The sequence below is a fragment of the Panthera leo genome, chromosome A2, assembly GCF_018350215.1.
Source record: "Panthera leo isolate Ple1 chromosome A2, P.leo_Ple1_pat1.1, whole genome shotgun sequence".
Classification (NCBI taxonomy): Eukaryota; Metazoa; Chordata; class Mammalia; order Carnivora; family Felidae; genus Panthera; species Panthera leo.
In genome coordinates, this window is record NC_056680.1 from 31,229,516 (window position 1) to 31,255,196 (window position 25,681).

At 46.7% G+C, this 25,681-nt stretch overlaps 1 protein-coding gene across 7 annotated transcripts in view; it reads left to right on the top strand.

The window, feature by feature from the left end:
• Positions 1 to 25,681, top strand: part of ATXN7 (ataxin 7) — a 141,101-nt gene that overhangs the window by 112,596 nt on the left and 2,824 nt on the right. For 6 of the 7 annotated variants that reach the window (XM_042929896.1, XM_042929895.1, XM_042929897.1 and 3 more), the window contains 7 exons: positions 7,772 to 8,024; positions 10,142 to 10,401; positions 10,879 to 10,961; positions 15,898 to 16,163; positions 17,602 to 17,800; positions 18,177 to 18,298; positions 22,658 to 23,648. In XM_042929896.1, the coding sequence (XP_042785830.1) occupies positions 7,772 to 8,024; positions 10,142 to 10,401; positions 10,879 to 10,961; positions 15,898 to 16,163; positions 17,602 to 17,800; positions 18,177 to 18,298; positions 22,658 to 23,648 (2,174 nt within the window). Of the gene's footprint in view, positions 1 to 7,771; positions 8,025 to 10,141; positions 10,402 to 10,878; positions 10,962 to 15,897; positions 16,164 to 17,601; positions 17,801 to 18,176; positions 18,299 to 22,657; positions 23,649 to 24,448; positions 24,516 to 25,681 lie in introns of all 7 variants that reach the window. The other variant, XM_042929901.1, reaches the window with a different exon arrangement.

The following is a 25,681-nucleotide window of genomic DNA, read 5'->3' on the forward strand; positions in this document are numbered from 1 at the left end:
TAACTTTAGCTCAAATGAGCATTCCTTTTTTGTTTGGTGTGAATGTAATCATTTGTGAATGAATTCTAAAAGTTATTCCTCTGAGCTTTTATGAGAAGAGCTTGGATTGACACAGAAACTAAATATGTAGCTTCCACCTGTACTCCACGGGAGAAGATAAAGTGGGTTAGGTTTGTTTGTAAGTGATTTCTGCCTGCTTTGATAATCAGCATGCCTTTCTCACAGGAGTCTGTAATTGGCATTAGCTGAATTAACAGGGGGCATGTGTCTTAGTGCCTGCTGAGTTCCCAGTGCCTGGTCTGTAGTCGGCCCTGAGCTTTGGGCTCTAAAACTCTCCTTTAGCTAATCCCCAATAGCCCTGCCCTGCAGGGTAGGTTTGACGACAGATGAAGAGGCTGCCAAAGTGGGTGGAATCAGGTTATTGCCCAGTGTTACCAGCTAGTAGGTTGCAGAGCACGGCTTTGAACCCGTCTGTCTCTGATTCCAAAGTTCTTGCTCTTTTAGGTAATCTATTTAAAAAGTACTTTTAATTTATGTATATTTTAATGTGTATTTATTTATTTTGTGAGAGAGAGCAAGAGCAAGTGGGGAAGGGGCAGAGAGAGAGAATTCCAAGCAGGCTCAGAGCTTGGTCTCACAAACTGTGAGACCATGATTTGAGCCAAAGTCAAGAGTCGGACCCTTAACCGAGTTGCGCCCCCCCCCCCCCCCCCGCAAAAGTATTTTTTTTTATTTAATTTGGATTCTGTTCAGGCTAGTTAATTACTTAGCTCACATCAACACTGTGCCTGACAGCTCTGATCCCTTACTGGAAAGGCAGCCATGACTGGCCAGAGACCAGAGAATGACCAGAAACATGCATTGTGTTGGTCCAGAGGGGGCCAGCCTAATCCTATAGAATAGGTATTCGCTGTTCTTAGTAAAACAGACCCATCTGGGAACTTTGTAAAATGATGCTTTTTAGCAAGAAAGACAGCCCTGACGGGTACTTTTCTACCAGAATTCACTCTGCAAACCATCTTTGATGGTTTAAAAACCCTCCTGAGCAAAAAAAGGAAAAAAAGAAAAAAGCTATCCTGGCTGACATGCATAGCTTATCTTTAGGATAGATAGCTTGCAAAAGGGAAAGATAAAATCTCAACAACAACCTGGGTTTCCCTTAAACAGATTCTGGATCCCCATCCTGAATTTACTAATATTCTGTCTCAACCTTGTGTGCTGAACCTTTGCAGTCTTTTGTGCTGGCGGTTAGCCTATTTTGCTGAGCCCTTGGGAAGATGGATGGGCCTCTTACTGATATATGCCCCAACCCTCACCTTTCCCTTTCCCTTCCCCTTTCCCTTCCCCTTCCCCTTCCCCTTCCCCTTCCCCTTCCCCTTCCCCTTCCCCTTCCCCTTTCCCCTTCCCCTTCCCCTTTCCCCTTCCCCTTCCCCTTTCCCCTTTCCCCTTCCCCTTCCCCTTTCCCCTTCCCCTTCCCCTTTCCCCTTCCCCTTCCCCTTCCCCTTCCCCTTCCCCTTCCCCTTTCCCCTTCCCCTTCCCCTTCCCCTTTCCCCTTCCCCTTTCCCCTTTCCCCTTTCCCCTTCCCCTTTCCCCTTTCCCCTTTCCCCTTTCCCCTTTCCCCTTTCCCCTTTCCCCTTTCCCCTTTCCCCTTTCCCCTTCCCCTTCCCCCTCCCCCCTCCCCCCTCCCCCCTCCCCCCTCCCCCCTCCCCCCTCCCCCCTTCCCCCTTCCCCTTTCCCTTTCCCTTCTGCCTGCCTTTGGACCATGTATTATGGCTTGCTAATAACACCACACAAGGACAGGTGGAATATAGTGTGGCCCAGCCTGGGTACGAGAGTCAGCCTGCCTGGGATTGCATCCCAGCTATGCCTTTTAACTAACTGGGTGGTGTTGGGCAACCAACATGAGTCCTTTAAAGCCTTAGCTTGCTCATCTGGAAGAGGGGATCATAACAGTATCTGCTTTGTAGAAGGATGGCCAAAACTGAATGAGATAACGTCTGTAAGTTACACATTGTGGTGCCTGACACATGGTTTATGCCCAATAGACAGTGACAGCTGTTGTTAATGTTGTTGAAGGTGAGACTTCTAACCAGTCAGTTGTTTGAAATATAAAACATTAGTGAAAAGAGCCCTGAGCAAAAACAAGTTTGTGAAGTGGTCTTAATTGCTGTGAGATGCTCTTGCCTGCTCTTACCTGATAACCATTGAGAATGGGACAGATTGATTCTGTGCTCACAAATGATAATACGCCTTTATTTTGGCATGTGTGAAATTGAGGCTAGAACACCAAATGAATATTTCCCCCCTTTTAAAGTATAATCAAGTAAATCATAATTCATTATAGAAAAATTAACATACAGAGGTTTTTTTTAAATTTTTTTTATGTTTATTTACTTTTGAGAGAAAGAGAGAGCACAAGCAGGGAAGGGGCAGAGAGAGAGAGGGAGACACAGAATCCAAAGCAGGCTCCAGGCTCCGAGCTATCAGCCCAGAGCCTGATGCGGGGCTCGAACTCACAAACCATGAGATCATGACCTGAGCTGAAGTTGAACACTCAACTGACTGAGCCACCCAGGTGCCCCAACATACAGAAGTTTTTAAAAATAGACCCAGGGCACCTTGGTGGCTCAGTCGGTTAAGTGTCCAACTCTTGATTTTGGCTCAGGTCATATCTCAGGGTCATGAGATTAAGCCCCTCGTGGAGCCTGCTTGGGACTCTCTCTCTGCCCCTCCCCTGCTTGCGCTTTCTCTCTCAAAAAAAAAAAAAAAATGTATACACACACACACACACACACACCCTAATCCCAGGGATAACCGCTTAAAATTTGATGTATTTCCTTATAGATTTTTTTCAAGAATGAATTGTTTGAAGTTAAAATTTGCTTTGACAGCTTTTTAGGTTTGTGCCCTAACTTTTACACTTGTGCATCAGAATTATTTTTCGTTATTTTCAAAGCAATATTTATTTATGACTTAAGGAGATCTAATTATTTGCTTTGAACTCCTTTTTGGTTTGTACCTGGGTATCAACACGTACATATGTATATTTTTAAACCTCAGCGTGAATCCCAGATTGCAAGCTCAGTATTCTTGGTTGCTTTCCATTTTGGAAGACATAAAGACAGCTATCCTCTACCTTACCCTCCCCGATACCCTGCCGCTCCCTTCAGTGCCATCACATGTTCGAGCCACAAGGGGGAAGAAAGTCCGACGCATCCATCTCTTATACACTTGCACGCAATCTCTTTTTCTCTCCCTCTCTTCCACCTTTCACCTCTACCTCTTTCTTCACGTCTGTCTGCCCTGTTTACTCCAAACCCCCAGCGCCCCCCCCCCCCCCCCCAACAACACACACACTCATCCATGTCTGCCTCTCTGTGCTCTTTCCCTGTCTGTACTGTCTGTCTTTTGGGCTGCCTAACTATCTCTCCCTTTGCTAGAGCCATTCAAAGTGCCCCTCTCATCCAGGGACAACAGAGTATGCCTTCTCTGAGCTGGTGCCAGACCCTGTAGAGAGGAGTGCTTTGAAAACTCAACTTGGACTCCTCACCAAGCCACACTGCAGTTATGCTTAGCGCCTGGCCACCAGTTTGCCCACTTAATAAAAGGTCCCTAACCCTACCCATAACTTGCCCATTTCTCTTTTGATCTAGGAACAAACACTTTTTTTTTTTTTTTAAGCTGGAAGCCCAGTTTAAAATCTTATGAAAAATAAAGGCCCACAGTGAAAGGATGGGGAGATTCCAACTGAGCTGTAATTAAATGTTTTTTCCTCTTTGCTTTCTCTCAGAGAGTAAGCCAGATGCCGCCCTTTCCAGAGAATAAGTTACCAGACCATGATGTGAAGGAACAACTTTATTCAGCAGCATGACAAGGATTTGAGCTGGCACTTTTCAGCCAGAATCCGTTAACATACATGAGCACACACGTGCGTGTGCAACACACACACACACACACACACACAGACGCAATCTGTTTCAAGTTTTAATGAATGAAAGAAATTCATGTAATAGATTGCCATTCTTAGTTTTTAAATGTCTTTTATTACTGAAGTAGAAAATATAAATGTTATCGATACACCAGCTGATTTTTAATGCTAGAAAGCTTTGATCCTTGATTTTTCTAGTGCAAAATCCCCGAAACGAGTGTTAATAGACTAGAAAAGAAGCATCAGCTGAAGAAAATGGCGGGAATGGACTATGATGGGAATATAGAATTACAAGGACAGACTTGAAGAAAGTTCTGCTGTCCTACAGCACACATTCCTAAGAAATTACTGCACTGTGCAACATTGTGTAATAGAATCCACATGAGACTCATTAGGGGAATGGGGTTACGGGCACAGCACTCAAAACTTCATTAGTGACTCACACAAAAAAGATAGGAACCTAACAGAAACAGTAGCACAGTTTTCCATAGATTAAATGGTTAAAAATAGGTGAATACTAGAAAACGAACCGATATTTGCTTCTGGAAGCAGGTGTTGGAAGAGCTGCAGCCTGTGAGTTACTCTGAAGTAGTCGACGGAGGTTATCTGAGATCAAGGGAAAGTTGTAGCACCAGTTGTGGGTGGGCGTGGCTCCTCACATCCAGGGTGAACTGGGATGCATGGTGGATGCTTGGGGGAGGGCTGTGTTTTGTGTATGCCCATGTGACTCGGTGCAGCCAGGTGTCATTTTCTGCGTTGGCACAGTACTTTCTGCAGATGAAATCTTGTGAAAGCAGATGCAGTATTTCATTATGTTCAAATTGTGCCTTAGTGTATCAGTGGCTTCAGAATAGATTTACTTTCTGAAAATAAGCTTTACGAGCAAAACTGTATTTCATTAGATTGAGAATCTTATTTATATCACTTGATATCAAGAGAAAATACTTTTCCAATACTTTAAAATCACATTTACTCTAAGACACTTGCTTGAGAATTCTGATCCCCCAGAGAATAGTAAAAGGGGTGTACTTCATAAAAGTAAGTTTTAGTTGGGAGATTTCTCCCTGTTCATACCACAAACATGGTATTATTACTCCTGCAGCACACACTTGTCCTCCATGAGAAACAGGATGACTTCTGTGGGTGACCATGGAAGAGTATTTTAATATTTATTTGAATGTATATAGAAAAAGTACATAACAAGCTCATCAGACCTACTGTTTCATAGACACTGTTGTTTGGAGAGATAGTTCCCAGTTGAGGGTAGTACCCTGCGTCACATTGGGTGATATGAGAATGGATTGGAGGGTAGGTTCAGGCTGCCCCTGGCAGAGGGGCACCACTGTGCTGATTAAGGGGCAGGGGACAGGACCTCTGATCATCCTGAAATCCTATACAAGAATTGTCCTGTCCAAAATACCAGTGATACCCCCAGAGAGAGACTGGCTAATGACTGAGGAGGAGGAGAGAACAGTAGAGCTGATAATTTAAATAAAGATATTAAGTAAAAAATACTATTTTATGTGGCTTTGGTAAGAATGATGGAAATAATTTGCAGTTGATGGAAGTCCGGAAAGCAGTAGTTGAGGACAGGTAGCAGCAGTGAGCTTTATTTAATAGACCCTGATAGAAAGCACCATGTGCCAGGCAGTGTTCTCATTGCCCTACAAGTGTTAACTTACTCAGCCGTGGCTAATGGTTCTGGAGCATTAGCCTAGTATAAGGCTGCTCTCAACCTTGACTGCACAGTGGAATCACACAGGGGCACTTATAAGAGCCTGCATACCCAGACCACACCCCAAACCAGTTAAATCAGAATCTCTCTGGGTGGGACTCAGGCATCAGTATTTTTTAAGCTCATAGGTTATGCCACTGGGTAGCCAGGGTTGAGAACTACTGGTCCACGGCTGTTTGAAATCACTCCTCCTCACAAGACAAGCTGCACTGATGGTGCACATGTTAAGCGAAGGTCTGCTCCAATCCAGGTCTCACAGAGGCAGAGATGACCCAGACAGGAAGTTTCACCATCCAAGGAAGGCGGCAGAACTGGAAACAGATTTTTATGGTCCTGCCTGACAAGTGCTGGTGCTTTGGAAGGATATTCAGATAGTGTTTGGGGATCACAGAGGGGAGAGAAACTAAATTAGAAAAGAAGAAAAAAACCCAAAACCTCAGATGCCAAATTTGGAAAGTTACTAAACTTAAGTTATTTTAGTTTTCCTTTCCATGCACACAGCTTTCATCAGAGTAAAAAACAAAACAAAACAAAACAAAACCAAAACACAAAAGCAACAGGTGCTTAAAATCACTGTCAATTTAGGGGTGCCTGGGTGGCTCAGTTAGTTGACTGTCTGACTCTTGATTTCAGCTCAGGTCATGATCTTATGGTTCATGGGTATGAGCCCTGCATTGGGCTCCTCGCTTACAATCCAGAGCTTTCTTGGGATTCTGTCTCTCATCTTCTCTCTCTGCTCTTCCCCGCTTGCACTCCCTCTGTCAAAATAAATACATAAACCTAAAAAAAAATCACTATCATTTTAGCCATCCTAACTTGCTTGTGGCCTTTGTACGGTCTGGTTGGACAATTGGAATTTTGTCTGTAGATTAGCATTATAATTTTGTCCTGTTGTGGAAGGTTCTTAAATACCTCATAAAGCATTGTTGAACTAATGGCCTTCTGGGAATAAGTCATCTCAGCTTCCCAGAGAGCCTCAGGACTGGTTAAAAAAAAAAAAAAAAAGACTTTAGAAATAAACCGTTTGTGCGGTGCTGATAGTCACTGATTCCAGTTTGCTTAATTTTTTAAATATTCATATAGCTTCTGTGAAGTGGTAAGTAAATGTTGGATCACGTACATTTTAAAACTTAAAGCTAAGCCATGTGTCATTTTATTTTAATTTAATTTATTTATTTTGCCATGTGTCATTTTAAATCACAGGTTTAATCAAAGGCAGTCATCACAAGGTTCTTAAGTAGATAAAGTTCCTAAATAATTGACTTGTTTCAGATAGTACCATTCCTCAGCAGCTCTCAATTTATTTAGTATGGATTGCTTTATGACCAGAAAACCTGATTCTCCAGTGGGTAGACTTATTTTCAGGTAAACCTGTGTAGTCTGTACTTAACTATGAATTACTTCCGGGTTTAAAAAACCAGCGTAGCTCCTCGTGGTATTTTTGTCTTCTGCCTTTGGCATCTTAGCAGTGTGAACCAAAGCTATGCCATCTGTACCCAAGTGAGATTATTACAAAAGAGGGAGTAAAGTGATTCACTGGAAAATTTCAGCACAGGTTCAGAGGATGATAAAATAACCCTAGAAACATTCTTATTTGGCGTCACATGCTAGTGGGTAGTGACAGAAAAAAAATTAAGGTACAACTCGTTTTTTGACATTTGCGATTCAAAAAATTGGAAAGATGCTGTGCTAGAAAGGAAGAAAGGAATCGGTGTGGTGTCAGCTCGTATAGCTGCGTGGATGAACGAATAATTTGCCTCTCTGACTCCTTGTTGGAGCGAGTGAGGTTCATTTCTAGTATACAAAACCAAATATTCTCAGGTTTAGAATGGCTCTTTAATTTCCTAATGGCTATCTGCGTGTGATAAACCGCTTTATGCTGAGATGTTTCCGAAGCAGAAGGACCAGTTCCTAGAATCCTAAATAAGTCTGTGAGGCCTAGATAAGCCGTTTCTGAAAGCTGCTGAGTGAAATATATTTTCACTTAGTGACGCATATTTGAACCTAAATGTGTTGATTTCAGGGGACTCTTCCAGGATTCCATTGGAGACTTGCCTGAAACAGTGTCTTTTTTTTTTTTTTTTTTTTTTTCCTGTTTTTCTTTTCAGAAAGAAGACACAGCTCGTCCAGCAAGCCTTCTTGGGCCGCTCCTCCCACTTCAGTATTTCCCTTCTTCCCTTCTCTGTCCAAAAGCAAAGGAGGCAGCGGAAGTGGAAGCAACCGTTCTTCCAGTGGAGGTGTTCTAGGCGCATCCTCATTAAGTTCCAAGTTGCTGAAATCACCCAAAGAGAAATTGCACCTCAGGGGGAACACCAGGCCAATGCATCCCATTCAGCAAAGTAGAGCCCCCCATGGTAGAATGTGAGTATGGCCCAGAGGGTTCTTCGAGCTTCCCTGCCTGTTGTGGAACTGGGCACACCAGTAGCACCTGAAAGTGTTGTGAATCATGTGAAAGAGCTCCTGCTTTGGGGAAAGTCAAGTGTGTGTTGTTTCCTTTTGTTTCCCTGTCGTATTTTGGGAGACTTCGCAAAACAGCAACAGCAGTAATAAGGTCAGCGGTACTTACTGATTGACTCTTTCTTGTGCGCCAGCTGTGGAAACTTGGCTCTTTTTGTGGGCTGTCATTTCATTATCACAACAACCTTATGAAACAGGTCTGGTTGTTATGCCCATTTTGCAGATAAGGATGAAGGACACGTAATGCGGTCGAGGAGCTTTAGCCAGACTCTGCAGGCAGACAGGCCTGGGTTCACACGCCCTTTCTATCACTTTCTAACTGCAGGGCTTTGAACAAGGCCCCGTTGCTCTCACAGTTGGAGAGTAACAGCCAGTGTGCAGTTATTGGGAGAAGTAGAATTAATACAGCAGTCTCAAGCGCCTGGCGTCGTGTCTGACCCATAGGAGACAGTAAATGAATGGACACTGGTGCTTCTGCTGCTACCATTGATAACGGTAGGAATAAAAAAGTGAGGTGAATCCCAGATGCTGTTCTGGGATTTTCTGGAGCCTGCAAAGCAGACAGGGAAACAATGCCTTCCTCCCATCCCCTCCTCACCCCACCCCCCGCCAGTCTTGGGTTCACATCACAATAGTGATGAGGGAAGACCAGAGGAAGTTCACACCACAAGGCAAGGCTTTGGCACGTTTGCACAGTGGATTTGTAGGCTGCCAGGCGCCGTGCGGTCACGTGAGGGCTCAGCCACGTACTCCACAGAAACCTATCTTGCCTCGTCATGGTAGCCCTCAGCCCTGGTGGCGGGTGGCTTTTCCCTGGCCTGCCTCCCTTTGGAGGGTATGCCCCACATCTCCGTCCCAAGGTCTGCTAACCTGGCTAATCTCAGGGCAGTATCTAGCACCTGCTGCCGCTCACGGACCTTGCCAGCTGGGAGAGGCCATCGCTTCTTGCAGTGCGTCTCTTGCTGTCGGGCTGTTCCAGGTACAGCTGTTTGGTGCTGTTTGTCCTGGTTGCTAAGCCCCGCCCCCCCCCCCCCCCCCCCCAGCCTCTGCTCATTTGTCAGAAGTACAAGTACAGCAAGCTTGGCTTTTGTTCCTGGACCTTTCCGAAAGCCAAAGAAAATGCCAGTGCTATGTGTAAGTCACTCGCCAGCTTAACAGCTGTTTGAGCACGGACTCTACTGAACAAAGTTTAGAAAACCTCATCAGTCTGAATCTTCTTTATTTGGAGCTGGGTTTAAGAGGGGGACCAGGCCAACTGGTAGCTCCATACCAACATTTGCCATCCAAATGCTAGTGTCAGTAAGATTCCCAGAAAAATTAATTCTTTCTTAGTGGCACAGGTATTCAGTGCTCACCAGCTGTGTGCCAGACACTTATATTATGAACTCTTATTATAGAAACTTTTTTCAGAGACTAGAGAATTATCACTTCAGTGACACATTACATAACTAAACATGGGTGTCCCTCACTGATGGGCAGAGAGCCTCTTCTCAGAGATCTGGTTAGGCTCATTTGAATTCATGTATGTCTTTAGTGACATTTCTTGGACATACTATCTAACTCCAGTTATTCTTGCCCCTGTTCACTCAGTTTGATTTGTTTTGATGGATCCTTTCTTTAAAATGATAGTTCTCTGAAGATATTCTCTAAAGGTTTTACAGATAGTCTCTGGTCCTTTTAGACCCTTTGCCGTTTTGCGTCTTGCAGGAATTGAGTTGGGTATCAGGCTTAGTTCCCCTGTGGACTCATGCGTAAGATTGTCCTGGATGATGAAAGACCACGTCAATCCGATGGTCCGCTGGAGTTTTTTTGCCTCACCAGAAGGGCTTCTAGATTGAATGAACGTGAATTGTACTGAGTTTACTGGGTAGTCCTGACACATTTTCAGAAGTCGCCTTTGGGAGCCTAGCCCTGTGCAGGGCGTGGGTAGATCCGGGCTCTGACTTCAGCCCTCTAGCTCACCCTTTACCTGGGGCTGCTGGCGCACTCGGGTGCTGATGTTCCGCTTCCCCCTGTGACAGCATGACGCCCTCTGTCAAAGTGGAGAAGATTCATCCGAAGATGGACGGCACACTACTGAAATCTACGGTGGGGCCGACCTGTCCTGCTACTGTGAGTTCCTCAGTCAAGCCTGGCCTTAACTGCCCCTCGATACCAAAGCCAACCTTGCCTTCACCTGGACAGATTCTGAATGGCAAAGGGCTTCCCGCACCATCCACTCTGGAAAAAAAGTCTGAAGATAATTCCAGTAACAGGAAATTTTTAAATAAGAGATTATCAGGTAACTTCACATTTTTTCTCTTCGTGTTTCTCTGTATGTAATTGGCTATTCACGAGGAAGCAAATGGACTGCTGTCTGCAGGTCCGCTTTTTCAAAACTGGTCAGCTTCAGCTTTACGTGGAAGTTCCTTAGGTGCTCTGCCTTTGCTCTTCACTCTTGCTTTTAAAGTACACTTGTCTGTGGGTGATGTAAAAATAGCTTTCGAGCGGTGTCTTTCTGAATGGAGCGCGGCAGGAACGCTGACACGCACACTTCCTTTCCTGTCAAGCGATGGCAGTAGTCCCCCGCGCTCTTTGTGGCGTCTCTTGCTGCGGCTTGGCAGCACTCGCACGTTGTCTATTTTATATTTATTGATGATGTCGTAGATTTTATTCAAGTTAGAATGTGCCTGTTTTGAGAATCGTTCTACTGTTGTCAAAACTAATGAAGGATGAGCCCATCGATGAGCCCATTGTAATGTCTGTGTGCTTTTGGCAGAAAGAGAGTTTGATCCTGACATACACTGTGGGGTCATTGATCTCGACACCAAGAAGCCCTGCACCCGGTCTTTGACATGCAAGGTAGGTGGGCTCCTCAACAGGGCTGGGCGCACTGGTGAGTGAGTGCAAGGAGCTGGGATCGATGGCATTGCCCCAAGAGGGGATCTGATCCGTGGAGCGTTGTGGGTATTGTAGATGAAGGGACGAAGTACGCCTCGCGTTCAGGAAACGTGGAGCCTTTTGTTACAAACTGCCACTGTAAGAGACGTTTTGCTTCCAGTGTCCTCTCCAGGGGAATAGTGTTGTTTCCTAATCAGTCTGTTATTTTTGAAGACTGAAAGTATTTCTTCAGAGAGATTTAAAATGAGAGCCTACCCTTTACTGTGGTTTAAATTGTGTGGATTGAAAATAAGTCCAGAAGTTTCCTTGGTATATGTGTGAATACTCTTAAAATGCTCATGTAGGGGCACGTGGGTGGCTCAGTCAGTTAAGTGTCCGACTTCAGCTCAGGTCATGATCTCATAGTTCTTGAGTTCGAGCCCAGCGTCGAGCTTTGCGCTGACGGCTTGGGGCCTGGAATCTGCTTCGGATTCTGTGTTTCCCTCTCTCTGTATCTCCCTTGCTCACGCTCTGTCTCTCTCTCTCAAAAACAAACATTAAAATAAAAATGCTTGTGCAATCGGTGGCTCTTAAATTTTAAAGAGCCACTTTAAAATAATCTGATTTTGAGATACTTATTTTTCCAGTTCCAGAAAAATACTATGTAACATACAGTCTAACTTACGTATAAACTACGAAAATGTTACCATCCTCCTTTCTGTCCTGAGTTTTCCTTTAAAATGCCAGTATGCTAATAAGGTGGTATATTTGCTGCAAAATAAGAGTTGAAATGGGCTGGCGTCAGTGGAACCCCTACATAAATGAGCACATATGCTTACATACGTTTCTCTGGAGAGTATCCCCAGCTATCCTTCAGAAGAGTCCAAAAACTATTGAGAATCAGTGCTTTAAAATAACTTGAAAACCCTTGTTTGATGGAGGGGGTGAAAACTGTAAAAAATTGTGTTTTCTAAAAATTAATAAAATTTTTGGTGTATTATTTTAAATTTTACCGAAGATTATGTTTGGATGAAGGACTTCAGGCCCCATTCCACCCCCTAACGGAGGAATGTTAAAATCTTCAGAAAGTGGAAGTGTTGTTTCTTGTTTTTTTTTAGTGTTTGTTTAGAGAGAGCGAGACACGGCAGGGGCAGAGTGGGAGGGGGACAGAGGATCCAAAGTGGGCTCTGTGCAGATAGCAGATAGTCTGATGCGGGGCTTGAACTCATGACCTGCGAGATGGTGACATGAGCCAGTCAGACACTTAACAGACTGAGTGCTCCAGAAATGTTGTTTCTAGGTAGTTCTTATTTAAAAAAAAATTTTTTTTTAATATTTATTTTTGAGAGAGAGCGGGCCAGTGTGCATGAGCAGGGGAGGGGCAGAGAGAAAGAGGGAGGGAGACACAGAATCCGAAACAGGCTCCAGGCTCTGAGCTGTCAGCACAGAGCCTGACGCGGGGCTTGAACTCATGAACTGCGAGATCATGACCTGAGCCAAAGTTGGAGGCCCAACCAACCGAGCCATCCAGGTGCCCCTAAGTGGTTCTTATTTTAGTTTAAATGTCAAATTTAATTTTAGCATGTAGATTTTATCTTACAACAGTGGTTCTGAATCTTTAGAGGAAAGGCGCTGGCTAAGAGCTCCTTTAAATATCTAATTAAAAAAAAATTACAGACCACCTTCCCCAAGGAGAAAATACATACACACAGATGTTCTGAAATTGGCATTCCGTCTCAGGGTTCACAGATATCCTTACCCCAAACCTCCCACCCTTGAATCTCTAGGCTAAAAACTCCTATCTCAGGACAGATTGCTTTTATATTTATTGAGCACCTGTAGTGGTCTCTTGTTTGAAGGTAACCGCTCGAGCTCTGTGGAACTAGATGCCCCAGTGTAGCTGCCCCTGAGGGAGTTTGTGAGGGCAGGCCTCAGCCCTGTGCCACGCTACGATCACAGCTTGCCGACTGCTCTCGGCCGTCTTCCCGCCTGCCTGGCTCTCAGTACATGGGTTTCCCGATATTAGGGTGCCTGAGGTCAATGAAGGATGCTTAGTTTATCCAAGATGCCTTCCTTCAGTCAGCTCTGGTGGGGCATGCTGGTGAGCCAAAAGCTTTATCAATACATAATGTGCAAGACTGACCAGCCTTCCTCCCGAACCTTTATTGACGGGTAAACAGGCTTCATGTGGATCCTGCGGTGTTCTCCTATCTCCCTTTCCAAGTCGTGCGTGCTCTCCTTGTATTCTGTTTCGGGTGTCGTCTCTGTGTGAGCATGTATCTGCAGCCCTGGTGTGTCGTGAGTTCGGCATAGAACTGGCAAGCCTGGCCTTGCACAGGTTGCCCTTCCTTTCCTCCTGTGTTCTGTTTGTCCCTGCTTCTTCCTTTCCCTGCCTCTGTTTTGGCCTGAACCTGTTAAGCTGTGGAGGGCTGCCCATGCCTGAGTGCCTCTGCTGAGTGTCTCCCACCATGCTGCCCAGGTCTCTCCTGCCTCAGACCGACAATGTAGTCCTTCCTCTTCAGTGTCAGGGGACTTGGTGCTGCCTGCCCCTGTCACTCGTTCCCTCTTGTCTGCCTGCCACCCTCGCTGTCATCTCCTCGCTTCCTTGTCTGTCTGATGTCCTGTGTCCTGTCCTCTCTGTCTTCCATACAAATAGATTCTGGCTCTGGTATTCTTGCCCATTCAGTCATTGTAGAAAGTTCTGCATATATCTCGAGCACAGGCCTCATTCTGGGTCTCAGTGGACACACGCTTTGACAGAATCCAGACACCGTCCCTAGCCTTGAGGGGCTTACAGTCCAGTGAACGAGATGGAGGTTAACTTCATGATCACTCATGTATGTGTGAAGTGACCACTGCTGAGTAATAGAAAGGAAGGAGGCCTGTGTTATGACAGCCATCAGTAGGGGGACTGAGCCAGGGAAGTGTCCTTTGCCGTAGCAGAGCTGGGCTGAAACGAACATGATTTATCTGGGTGAAGAGGGGTGTTAGAAGCCCATTAAGCAGCATGTGTAAATATTCTGTGATGGGGCAGAACAGACACGTTAGGACCTGAAAGGCCAGCCAGGAGGTTGAAGAGCAAGAGGAAGAGGCACTTTGTATGAAAGGAGTGGGCGGCAGTGAGCCACGAGGAATAGAGGACCCCGTTACGTACCCAGTCGTGGCTGCGTGGTACTTGGGTAGCCCTGAAGAGTTCTGACAGGAGTGAGGGGCTCAGCGGAAATCCTTCCAATTTAGTCTTCAAACCAAGCTGGGAAAATATTGGTCATCTCTGCCTCCTTTCTTGGCTTGACTTTGCTATGTTAAGTACTAAGGGACGTTCAGAGTCAGATGCTTCGACATCTGTCCAGAGAGATAGGCAGGTGGACCAGTGATGTTATATGTTCATTCATTCATTCAACACATATTAGAGGGCCATTATTTTTATATACTTTTTGTCTGAAGCATTTGCTGAGTGCCCAGAGCACTAGTAGGTAGCTAGTACAGCACTGAACAAAACAAAGTTCCTTATCTTCATTTAGGTTACTTTCTTATGGATATATTTCCTATTAAAGGAAATAAAGTGAAAGTTTAAAAAGAAACTAAAGTCACTGATGTAACTATCTCTGGCAGGTTAAATTTTGAGCAGACCTCATGTTCAGTGTGTCCAGTCAGGAGGTAGGTTGTTACTGAATTGCAGAAGGACAGTTAAAGCCTAATTCCCCTCCAACCCCTAAATTATATCAAACATAAAAGCTTATAGAGCAGCAATACATTTGTATAATGTGTAGGACCATAAACACACACAGAGTACAATTTGTGTTACTTTTGTAACATAAAAGAGTGAAGGAAATCTATAGATGAATTAACTTGTATTTACGGTATGTGATTTGGGGTCACTGTCTACTTACATTTTTGACAGACTTAAGACCCCAGCAGTAAGGAATAGTCAGGTTAACTTGATTTTATCTTCTTCTAGGAATAGTGTTAGTCCCAAGGGAGCCTGAAAAGGCAAACAAACAAAAACAGGAATTATCAAATGCATTTGGTTTATGTGCCTCAAGCAGGGGGTTATGTTAGTTACCCTGTTGGCATGATTTTTCTTTTCCTCGATGTGCCCATCTCCCAACTCTGAAATGGATGTCTTAGCTGTAGAAGTGCTGTCTCTCCATCTTCTTGATTTCCATAGTGAGTGTCTGTTTATAGGGATTCACTCTGCTTCATTGCCCCTTCGTGTTCACAGCCTTTCTCCTCGTGGCTTTGTAGTCTCTGTGTCTCCCCAGGCTTCCTCAACCAAAGCAGGATACTTCCCTGCTTGCAAGATGCTTTGAGCCATTTTCTCTTGACATGGCATTTTCCCTGGAATAGAGAGAAACACTTGTCTAATTTTTACTTTCTAGCTGTTACTGGAAAAGGACACTTTTTTTTTTTTTTTTTTTTAAAGGAAGCTCTATGGGCAACGTGGGGCTTGAACTCACAACTCCACGAGCAAGAGTCACATGCTCTACTGACTGAGCCAGTACATTTTAGGGCATAACCGTTTCTTCCCTTTTAATACTTAAAATGTAAATGGCCCAGAAAAGGATTTTTCTGTTTGAGCTGGTAAGAGCCCCAATAAGTAAACTGTTACAATGGCAATGTCACCTGTTCGTTTCCACTGTTTGCCATTCACTTATATACCCGGTGGCACAACTAACATTCCTTTTTTCTTCTGTGGAAATAGCCTCACCAGATATGTGCTTCTACTCTAGCTAAAGAAAAAAGGTCACCGTCCTATGATTTTTAGCTTATCAGATAGTGAACAGCCTTTATGCTGATGGTCCAGATTTCTTGTTGTTTTGTTTTTTTTTTTTTTTAATTGGTAATGGTGTTTTTGGATATATGATAGAGAAAAATTATTACTGAGATTCCTCAGTTTTTCTATTTTTTTGGTCTGTAGACACATTCCTTAACTCAGCGGAGGGCTGTCCAGGGTAGAAGAAAACGATTTGATGTGTTATTAGCCGAGCACAAAAACAAAACCAGGGAAAAGGAATCGATTCGCCATCCGGACTGTCAGCAACCAACGCAGCCTCTCAGGGACCCGCATCCCGCCCCTCCTAGACCTCCACAGGAGCCACACCAAAACTCTCACGGAGTGATTCCTTCTGAATCAAAGCCTTTCGTAGCTAGTAAACCTAAACCTCACACCCCCAGTCTTCCAAGGTAAGTCAAACCCTCCAGCTCTGTCCTTCCTTTAAAGAACAGACTGGCAGACACTGTGAACCCCCAGTGCAGTTATGAGATCGAGGAGTGTACATCAGGCTCACTCTAAGAAGATGAGAGATTTTTCTAATTGGGTTTTGAGGGAAAAAATATTGTCGAGTTCATCAGTAACTTCCAACCAGGGCTCTTCTGGGCCAAATGCAAGCAGCACGATGAAGCAAGAGTGATCTCCACCTCTGCTCAGTGTCAGGTGTCTATTCTTAACCCCCCTGAGCAGGGCCCAAAAGCGGGTGCTGACCGCAGGTTAGTGACTGGAATATTTCACATGGCTTTGGCAGTAGTTTCCCATTCATTTGTCTCACTTGTTGCAAAAATACGGCAGTGGGAGGCCTTGCTGGGGATAGGCATTCAGCCTGAGTTTTTATAGCATCCCTTTATCAACCTATGTTTTCATTCATTCATTTGGGACCTTGGCCTAAGCACATATTAGGCATTTTAGCTATTTAATAAGTAGTGGACCAGAATGTCTTATGAGAACTTCCCTCCATACCTCAGGGACAGTGAAGGTGGTACATGTGCATTTGCGCTTGTGTATTTAACGAAGTTAAAGTCACGGACCCTGTACCAAATTTCCAGAGAGAAAGGGAAGAGAAAAGTGTCAAGAATGAGGGCCTTCACTGTCGGCCACCGGCAGCAAGAACTTCGGCCTAGGAACGTGCCAACTCTTGGTTGCTGTGCCTCACCTCCCCGCTCGCGGGCCTGCCCCGATGTGAGCCCTGGGTGTGAGCAGCCCGGGGGGGCACCCTTGGAGGTAGCTCCCGAGAATGTGGCCGAGCCCGGGCTGTCAGTTCCTTGGCACAGCCTTCCTTCGTCCATCTTCTCATTGAAATTTTTCCGTCGATGCAAAAGTCAGCCTAATTCTAGAATCATCGGGCATGTATCCCTGTAGGAAGCACTCCGTGCCGCTCTTGGCGGTAGGCCGTAGATGGTCCACGTAAAGCAGTGATGCTGTGTCCTCCTCTGAGCGCCTCCTGTCCCTCTCGGGTGCGGAGCACATTGCCAGCTATTGAGTTTATTGCCTCCGTAACCGTCATCCAGGTGAAATTTGAGGAGGAATCAAAGAAAGAATTCTCTTAAATTCTATTTCCCCTTCTTTGGGGAGAATACAAGAGGCCCTGAGCCACCCAGGTGGCTGTAGAAGGGAGAACCCTTTATAAGTTCCTTTGGGTAGATCTGGCATACAACTTCATGTGACACCATGCGGTTTGGGAGAGTGGATTCTTCGCTCCCACGCCACCTGATCAACATCTGTTGCCCCAGTGCTAGTGGGGGACCCCAGGCCTCCCTAGGCGGTCTTGGGCACGTTGTTATATCTGGGTTGAGGTGGCTGGTTGCCGGACGTGTGATCTGATCGGTGCTGCACTTTCTACTCACCAAGGCCTCCAGGCTGCCCTGCACAGCAAGGCGGGAGTGCCCCCATTGACCCTCCTCCAGTCCATGAATCTCCGCACCCTCCCCTGTCTGCCACTGAGCCAGCTTCTCGGTTATCCAGTGAGGAGGGAGAAGGCGATGACAAAGAAGAGTCTGTTGAAAAACTGGACTGTCATTATTCAGGTCATCATCCTCAGCCAGCATCTGTAAGTTCCACATGCACCCCCGACTTGACCCTCCCCACACAGCGGAGACAGGGCACTGAGGGCGGGGGGGGGGGGGGTGGTTGCCAGGGATCTTGGTGTGAGTGCGTGTGTGTGTGAGACGTGGTCAGGGTGTGAGAGCAGCTCAGAACAGGGTGTCCCAGAGGCGGCACGCACTCAGTCCTGGGACACCTCTGGCTTTTGCCTTTGTCTTCCGTGGAACTCAGGGCTGGGCATCGTCACTTTTGTGCTTCGCAGCCTGTGATACACAGAGTGCAAGTTCTTCTGTGGTTGTCTTCTCTCCTGAAGGAGAGAGATCACAGACAGGCCGTGCCGCTGCCGGGATTAGCAAGCACGCATGGTGTGTCCTCTCTTGCAGTTTTGCACATTCGGGAGCCGGCAGATTGGAAGAGGCTATTACGTGTTTGACTCCAGGTGGAACCGGCTTCGCTGCGCCCTCAACCTCATGGTGGAGAAGCATCTGAACGCGCAGCTGTGGAAGTGAGTGCCTGTCCCAGCGCCTCTGGGGTGGGAAAAGGGGGCTGACCTCACCTGGGGCCGCATCCTCTTTATGTCTTAAGGGACTGGTCTAATGAAGATAAGCTTATCTGAAATGAAAACGTGGCCTTTGACTATCCCTGAGAAGGCCCCTCATCATTTATTCATTCAGTCTTTTCAGCAAATATGTATTGCTCTGGATGCTGGGGTTCCAGGCAGTGAGGGAGTTTCCACCTGTGTGGGGTTTGCATTCGGGGGAGGGGGGCACAAAAACCACCAAACAGCGAATCAGTAGGGGTTATAGCTCGTCATAAGGGAGATCATGGAAGCTCTAACAATCACTGAGACTTACTGAGACCTTACTGTGTGCCAGGCAACTTGCATCTAATTTTCACAAGGCGCTGCCTCTGGTGACCTCGATTATCCCTACTTTACAGATACTGAAACTGAGAAGTCACACAGCAAGTTGGTGGTAGGGCCAGGGTTTAGACCCAGAGGCAGTTTGGTTGCAAACAAAGAGCTAAGATGGAAAAACAACAAGCTGGAGAGATTCAGGGCAAACCTCGGTGAAGAAGTGATCCTAGAGCAGAGATGGAGAGAAGGGTGAGAAAAGGCAGCCAGGGGATGGTGGGGCAGGCAGAAAGAACCATGTGTGCAAAGGTCTTGAGTCAGAAAAGATCATACTTGTCTGAAAAAAGCAAGAAAGCGATCATGGTGCAAGATGAGACCTAAGAAGCTGGCAGGGGCCAGATGACCCTGAAATTGATTCTGAGTACAGTGGGGAGCTGCTGAGGGCCTCAGGAAGTGGAGCCATGTGTTCTGATTTACAGTGTAAGATGGTCATCTTGTGTGTCTGTATGTGGGCTGGTATTTCCTACATGGGATTTTAAGTGGAAGAAGAGTTCCATGGCCAGAAGGGTCAGCTTTTTCTCAAGTGACATAGTTTTCATTACTGCGGGACTTCTCAGAGTCTTTAGGGGGCACACTGTTCATTATACCTCTCAAAGCAGGAGATATTATTTATAATGTGGAACATCTCCCAAGCTCTTTTGACCTGGGAACATCTTTTAGGGGAGTATCTTTGGGAACTTAACGTTTGGTGGAACCTACTTTTGGAAATACTGAGTTTTGTTAAACCAAGGGGCTGTCCACTAATTCACATGTCATTCCATATTCTCCATTTGGGCATCATTTACTAGAGCCTCCCTGAACAGACTCTGCCAGTACATCCACTTGCCTTGCTGCCTTGGTTTCCTGATAAAGTCAAAGGAAGCTGGTCAGAGGCCTTGGATAGTCCGCAATCTGAAGAACCGCCTCCGTGATCATGAACAGGACTTGAGTTTATTCACTTAGAAAATCAGACACAGAGCAGTGGTGCTCTACTTTTCAATTTCACATTTCTTCCTGGGTTTTACTAGATAAGAGGCTCCTCTTTCTTCTTTATGAAGGAACATTGCCCTTGCTCAGGAAAAACGGGGCACTGGTTTGTTGGGATTCTAGGAGTCTGTCAACATCTGAAAACCCCCAAATACGTGAAATCTCAGCTTCGTATTTCTTGAGATTGCCCACCAGGACTTGGGGAGCTCATTGAGCACCCTGAAATGTGGATTTAGTGCATTCCTAAGAGTTTAGAAGTGTCCTCAGAATGACTTTTTCCCATTATCCTGAGAAGTGGTTCATGGCCAGCAGTTGGGGTGCATATGGATTCAGTTCCTAGTGGCTTGTGGGGGGGGGGGGTTGTCCTCTTTCTGCAGTGAACCTGGGAAGACACAAGATCATGAGGTTGCCTCCACCGTCTCTCTCTTTGTTCTGTCAGAGGCCGACGACCTTATCAATCACTTGTTCCTAGCAAAGAGGAAATCGTGCCTTTCCGCTAACATGAACTTGGGTTTTAAAAAAAGGCCAGTACAGCAGAGACAGATGTTTTGCTCAGTGATGAGCTGGCACACAGGCCTGGGGCAGACAGTAGCTTGGAGTGAGGTGCCGCGAGTGAGGCTGGCCACTGCAGGCAAGCTTCTCGGGCAGCCCCTGAGATTTGGTGGGAGGAGCTGAGCACTTCTCAACTGCAGGAGAACAGTCCTCAGGTGGCATCTTTGATGCACTCGACAGAACTCCCAAAGTGGTCCAAGTTCCATCCTGCTGGCTCAGCCAAAAGTCCTCTCTTCCAGGAGGACCCCTGGTTTGGGTGCCACCCTCCTTAGTTCCTTACTGCTCAGTTACCTATTGCAGCTAAGGATATGTGGAAGTGGGATTTGAGTATGACAGTGAAATAAGTCATCTTCAATATAGGAATCTGGACAGTGGTCAAATTGGACTAGCACTTCCTCTGGAGCATGCCCAGGACCGCAAAGGCCAGTTCCAAACTCTGTGATTTCTGTCAAGTGCTTGTCCACTTTTGACTGGGGACCATGATTCCTTGACTGGGGACCATGATTCCACATTCCTTAAGGAAGGGATGGGATCATCAGCAAAAGGTTTTTTCTTTGGTGGGGCGTGGAATAGGGGGCAATGTCGAGGTTACAGAATTTGTCAGATTGGTAATAAATTCACTTGGGTAAAAAAAAAAAGAAAAAATGAATATGAAGAGGTATACAGTTCAAGGTTTTAGTCCCCCTGGCCCCCACATTCCTGTTGCCCACCCTCCCCGCCACCACTACCCCCAGACAGAAGCATTTTTATTAATTGCTTGTATATCTTTGCAGAGTTGATTTGTATGGACGTAGATCAGTACAACTACATATTCTTTATTTGTCTCATCCTTACGCAAAAGGTAATGAATGACCTAAGAGAGCTTTTTTACCAGGGACCAATATGTTGTGCAGAGAGATCCACATATCTCCCTGTATGGAAGCTTTTCCTTTTCCCAGGATTTAGTTCTAGCTGCCTGATATTTAGGCTTCGTTTCCCTAAGCCACCTGGTGGCCGTGCGAAGTCAGTGCTCCCAGTGAGCCCGAGCAGTGCTACACGCCTCCATTTAGAGCAGGGCTTCTCAGAGGTGCCAGTGCCCACGGATTGCCTGGGGATCTTGTTGAGATCCAGATTCTGATGAAGTAGGTCTGGGTGGGGCGCAGGGACTCATCGTTTCTCATAAGCCTTTCAGGTACTGTCCGTGGTTGTCCTCTGTGAGTAGTATGGGGATAGAGCCCAGCTTCTCGGTCTTTGCTTCTTGTTGGAATCTCCCAGAGAGACTGAGAAACTTCTTTCATCTGGACCCCACCCCACAGGGACTTGGGTGTGGTCGGTCTGGATGGACGGATCTCTAGGGCCAGAGCTACACTCCTGATTGGGGGGGTTATAGCTGGGACAAATACAGTAAATAGTTCTTTTTATTAATAGTTACAGGCCTTAAAAAGCATCTGGAAAGCACTTTGGCAGCAGTTTAGGACAAGTCTCACTTGGAAGATGAGAAGCCGGAACCCTAGCTGGTGCAGCGACTGGTTCAGCCGTTGCTTGCCCTGTGAAGTCAGGACCAGGCCGGTCTTGGCACTTGCCTTCCATTCAGGCCATTGTCTGTGTTGCTACCTCGCTGTTGGTTCTGCCATAGGGGTTTTTGAAATTTTGGTGCTGTCACATGTTAGAATCGTAGCAAAAATGGAAAGAGGCCTCCCTGGTTTGCCATCTGAATGACTCTCTAATCCCCAGGTTGGTCCCTTGCCCGGACATTAGTAACAAAATACACTGTGCCATCATTGTGGCTGGAAACCCTGAGATGTGCTTCAGGCCTGAAGTTAGGACCTAGCAGTTGCTATGAAATTGTTCTGCCCTTCCTTTCTCCTCTTTGTTCGTGAATTCTCTCAACATTAGTGCACCTTCTGTACTGCAGGCGCTGTGGGCACAGTTTTAAATAAGGTGTGCCCTGCTCTCTAGAGAAGTTAGTGATCCACAGTTACGTGTGGAAGCTGCCTTGAGTTCCCCCAAGTCTGGGAACTGGCAGAGTGAGTCTCTGGAAAACCAAGCGAGTCCGGGTGGTCAGGACAGATTTCCTAAGAAAGTGATGGTGGGCCGAAAGTACGAGCTGAGCAGAAGTTGGGGTCAGAGTATTGTAGGCGGAAGATGGACAGGGCCTCACGTCCAGGCCTGTTGTTGCGATGTAAGAAGGGTCGCTGGGTGGAATCTAGGAGGCAGTGTGAGGCTGGGGACCGGTGGTAGGTGAGGCACACAGGGCTTTCCACGCCATTGTTCTGAGAGCCCCGGCAAGGCCTTGCAAAATTTGAAGCAGAGAAGCGGCAGGATCGGCTATGCGTTTCAGGTTGATCCTCTGACGGGTGTGTGCTGCTCAGTGCCAGAGGTGAAGGGTCACCCCTCTGCGCGTTTCCGTGAAGGGCTCTGCTGATGATTACTCACTGCCCCCTCTTTTTGCAGGAAAATCCCACCAGTGCCCAGCACCACAACACCCGTCTCCACACGTGTTCCTCACCGGACAAACTCTGTGCCCACATCGCAGTGTGGGGTCAGCTATCTGGCAGCGGCCACTGTGTCTACGTCCCCAGTCCTGCTCTCGTCCACCTGCATCTCCCCAAACAGCAGAGCGGCACCAGCTCATGGAACCACACTGAACGCACAGCCCGCCGCTTCCGGGGCAATGGATCCTGTGTGCAGTATGCAATCCAGACAAGTGTCCTCTTCGTCCTCCTCCCCCTCCACACCCTCCGGCCTTTCCTCAGTCCCCTCCTCCCCTATGTCCAGAAAACCTCAGAAGTTGAAATCCAGCAAGTCTTTGAGGCCCAAGGAGCCTTCTGGTAACAGCACTAACTGTCACAATGCCAGTAGCAGTACCAGCGGCGGCTCAGGAAAGAAGCGCAAAAATAGCTCCCCACTGTCAGTCCACTCCTCCTCCTCCTCTTCCTCCTCCTCTTCCTCCTCCTCCTCTTCTTCTCATTCCATGGAGTCTTTTAGGAAAAACTGTATGGCACACTCTGGGCCTCCCTACCCCTCAACGGTCACATCTTCCCACGGCATCGGCCTCAACTGTGTGGTTACTAAAGCGAACTCGGTGAGTGTCCGGCACGACCAGTCAGGGAGGGGCCCCCCCGGTGGGAGCCCCGCTGAGTCCATCAAGAGGATGAGTGTGATGGTGAACAGCAGTGACTCCACGCTTTCTCTTGGCCCGTTCATTCACCAGTCCAGCGAGTTGCCCGTCAACTCCCACGGCAGTTACTCACACTCTCACACTCCTCTAGACAGACTCATAGGAAAGAAAAGAAAGTGCTCGCCCAGCTCAAGCAGCGTCAACAACGGCAGCAGCAAACCCACTAAGGTTGCCAAATTGCCAGCCATGAACAACGTGCACATGAAACACGCGGGCGCCAGCCCAGGGGCACAAGGACTGACGAACAGTTCCCTCCTTCATCAGGTAGGACATGGACTGTGAGCCCCGTGGGGACGCCCCCGTTTCCTCTCCCTTGAACTCTTGCACCAGCTCGGACGTGCGTGGCAGGGTTGGTTAGTTTGCCTGTAAACACGTGTCCAGCTTTGTGGTCTCCTTTCAAAAAGGAAGTGTTCACGGCCATGTGAAGGTAAAACAGTGTATCTACCAGAATTTCTCATGACTTGGAAGATGCTCCTGGGTAAGGAAACCACGAAGTGTGTTTTAGCAGATAGGGCTGCAGAAGCTGCCCAGCCTGCAGGACGGCAGCGTCCCCTCCGCGGCCGGTGAGCGCAGCCCTGGGGGGCACGTCCCGTGCCACTGCCTGGGGAGGAAGGCAGGCCGTGTCTTCCTGGAGAGTGCGTCTCTAGTTTGTTCCTCTGGAGAAAGCTGGCCTGCAGTCACACTGGTCTAGAAAGGGATGGTTTAAATTTTAAAGACCTTTTAATAATTTTCCCATCAAAGAATTTCTCATTCTCTGGTTGACTCTGTCCTTATGTTCCCTCACGGTTTTCCAGGGAGGCAGGAAAACAGTAAGTGTGGGTAGAGACAAAGACTAAAATCTCAAATATAAGAGCTTAAAAAGAGACATGAACGTGGCCCATTTGTACAGCAGTGGCTCCCTGGGTGTCAGGTTCATATGGAACTGTGACTTTCTCTCGTGTGTTCTTTGTTCCCACTCTCCTACCTGTTGCTGGTTTCCCCTGACCCTCTTCCCCCTGGAGCCCCTTCCTCCAGCGTCCTTGGCTCTGAGTCCCAATCTCTCCTCTCATTTCTTCACTCATCAGCAGATCTCCTCTCCTTGCTGTCGAGCAGGAATTTCAGCAACATCACCCCGGAGCCCTGATTTGCAGTGTGGGGGCTGCTTTGATTTGTTTCGTTTTTCATCTTCAGAACTTAACTCAAATGGCAGGTTAGGACTTCTCCAGAATATACTGGGAAGCTTCTTTCTGTGATAGATTTCCCTCCAATATCTGCGTGAATTAATACCCAGCACCAAAGGTACAGGGAACATAATTATCGGTGAATTTAAATAGCAACTGCTTAAATTTTTCTCTATGAGCCTCAAGTCTATAGGGGTTGTTGGTATGTTGCTTGGCTCTTTGAGCAAGGGGTCCCTGGACATGTGAAAATGGGCTTTTACTTCTTGGTTTGTAGTTACTCATCATAGTTTGTGAGCATAAAAATTCAGCGCGAACACTGCAGGAAGTAGTATAGCCATCTTTTAAAAACCCCCTTCCGAGTGTAGTTTCCTGATTCTGTGTGAACCTGGAGGAGGGATGTCCCGTTTTGCTGTGATGCCCAGTACATTACGTTACTGAGTGCGTCTGTCTTCACATAGACATCGCTGTGGCCTCAGTACCCCACAGGTGACAGGAGGGGAAGAGACTGGTGGGCACAGCAGTGCCTGTGGAAAATGAGGAAGTAGGACTCCCATCCACACAGAGCAGAAGCTCCCAGAAACTGGTTACTGATTTCAAAGAAACTGCAGATTTGGACTTGCATGAGAAGTTTGACCACTTTTACAAGTTATGCAATACTTTTCTTTTGTTTTTTAACCTGGTATAGCCCACACATCTGCCCAAGTACGGCTCTTAGCGGTTTGCCGCCTCTGATGTCCACCATCTGTGAGGGCTCTGTCCCACTAGGACAGGCTGAGTTTGGGGTATCAAAATTTGTTTCAACTTAAGTTTGTATTTGAGAAAGATTTCCTCTGTGTAGTGGAAAACTTTTTTATTACGCTGCACAAAGCTTCGGGTGGCCCATGACTAGAGATCGGAGGATCGGTAAAACCCCAGAAACGTGTTGCATGATTTTTATGTCTGTGCTCATTTATCTGCAGAAGGGATCCTATAGCTTCCATCAGAATCTTAAAGGTACCCATGACTCCAAAATGCTTTAAAGAATACTCCTCTCAGAAAAGTAGGAACCTCAAATCTGTTTATTGTGGAGCTGATTTTAAAATGGGTAACTGAGCTGGTTGAAGCCCTCTATGCCAGGGAATGCCGGGGGACATACTG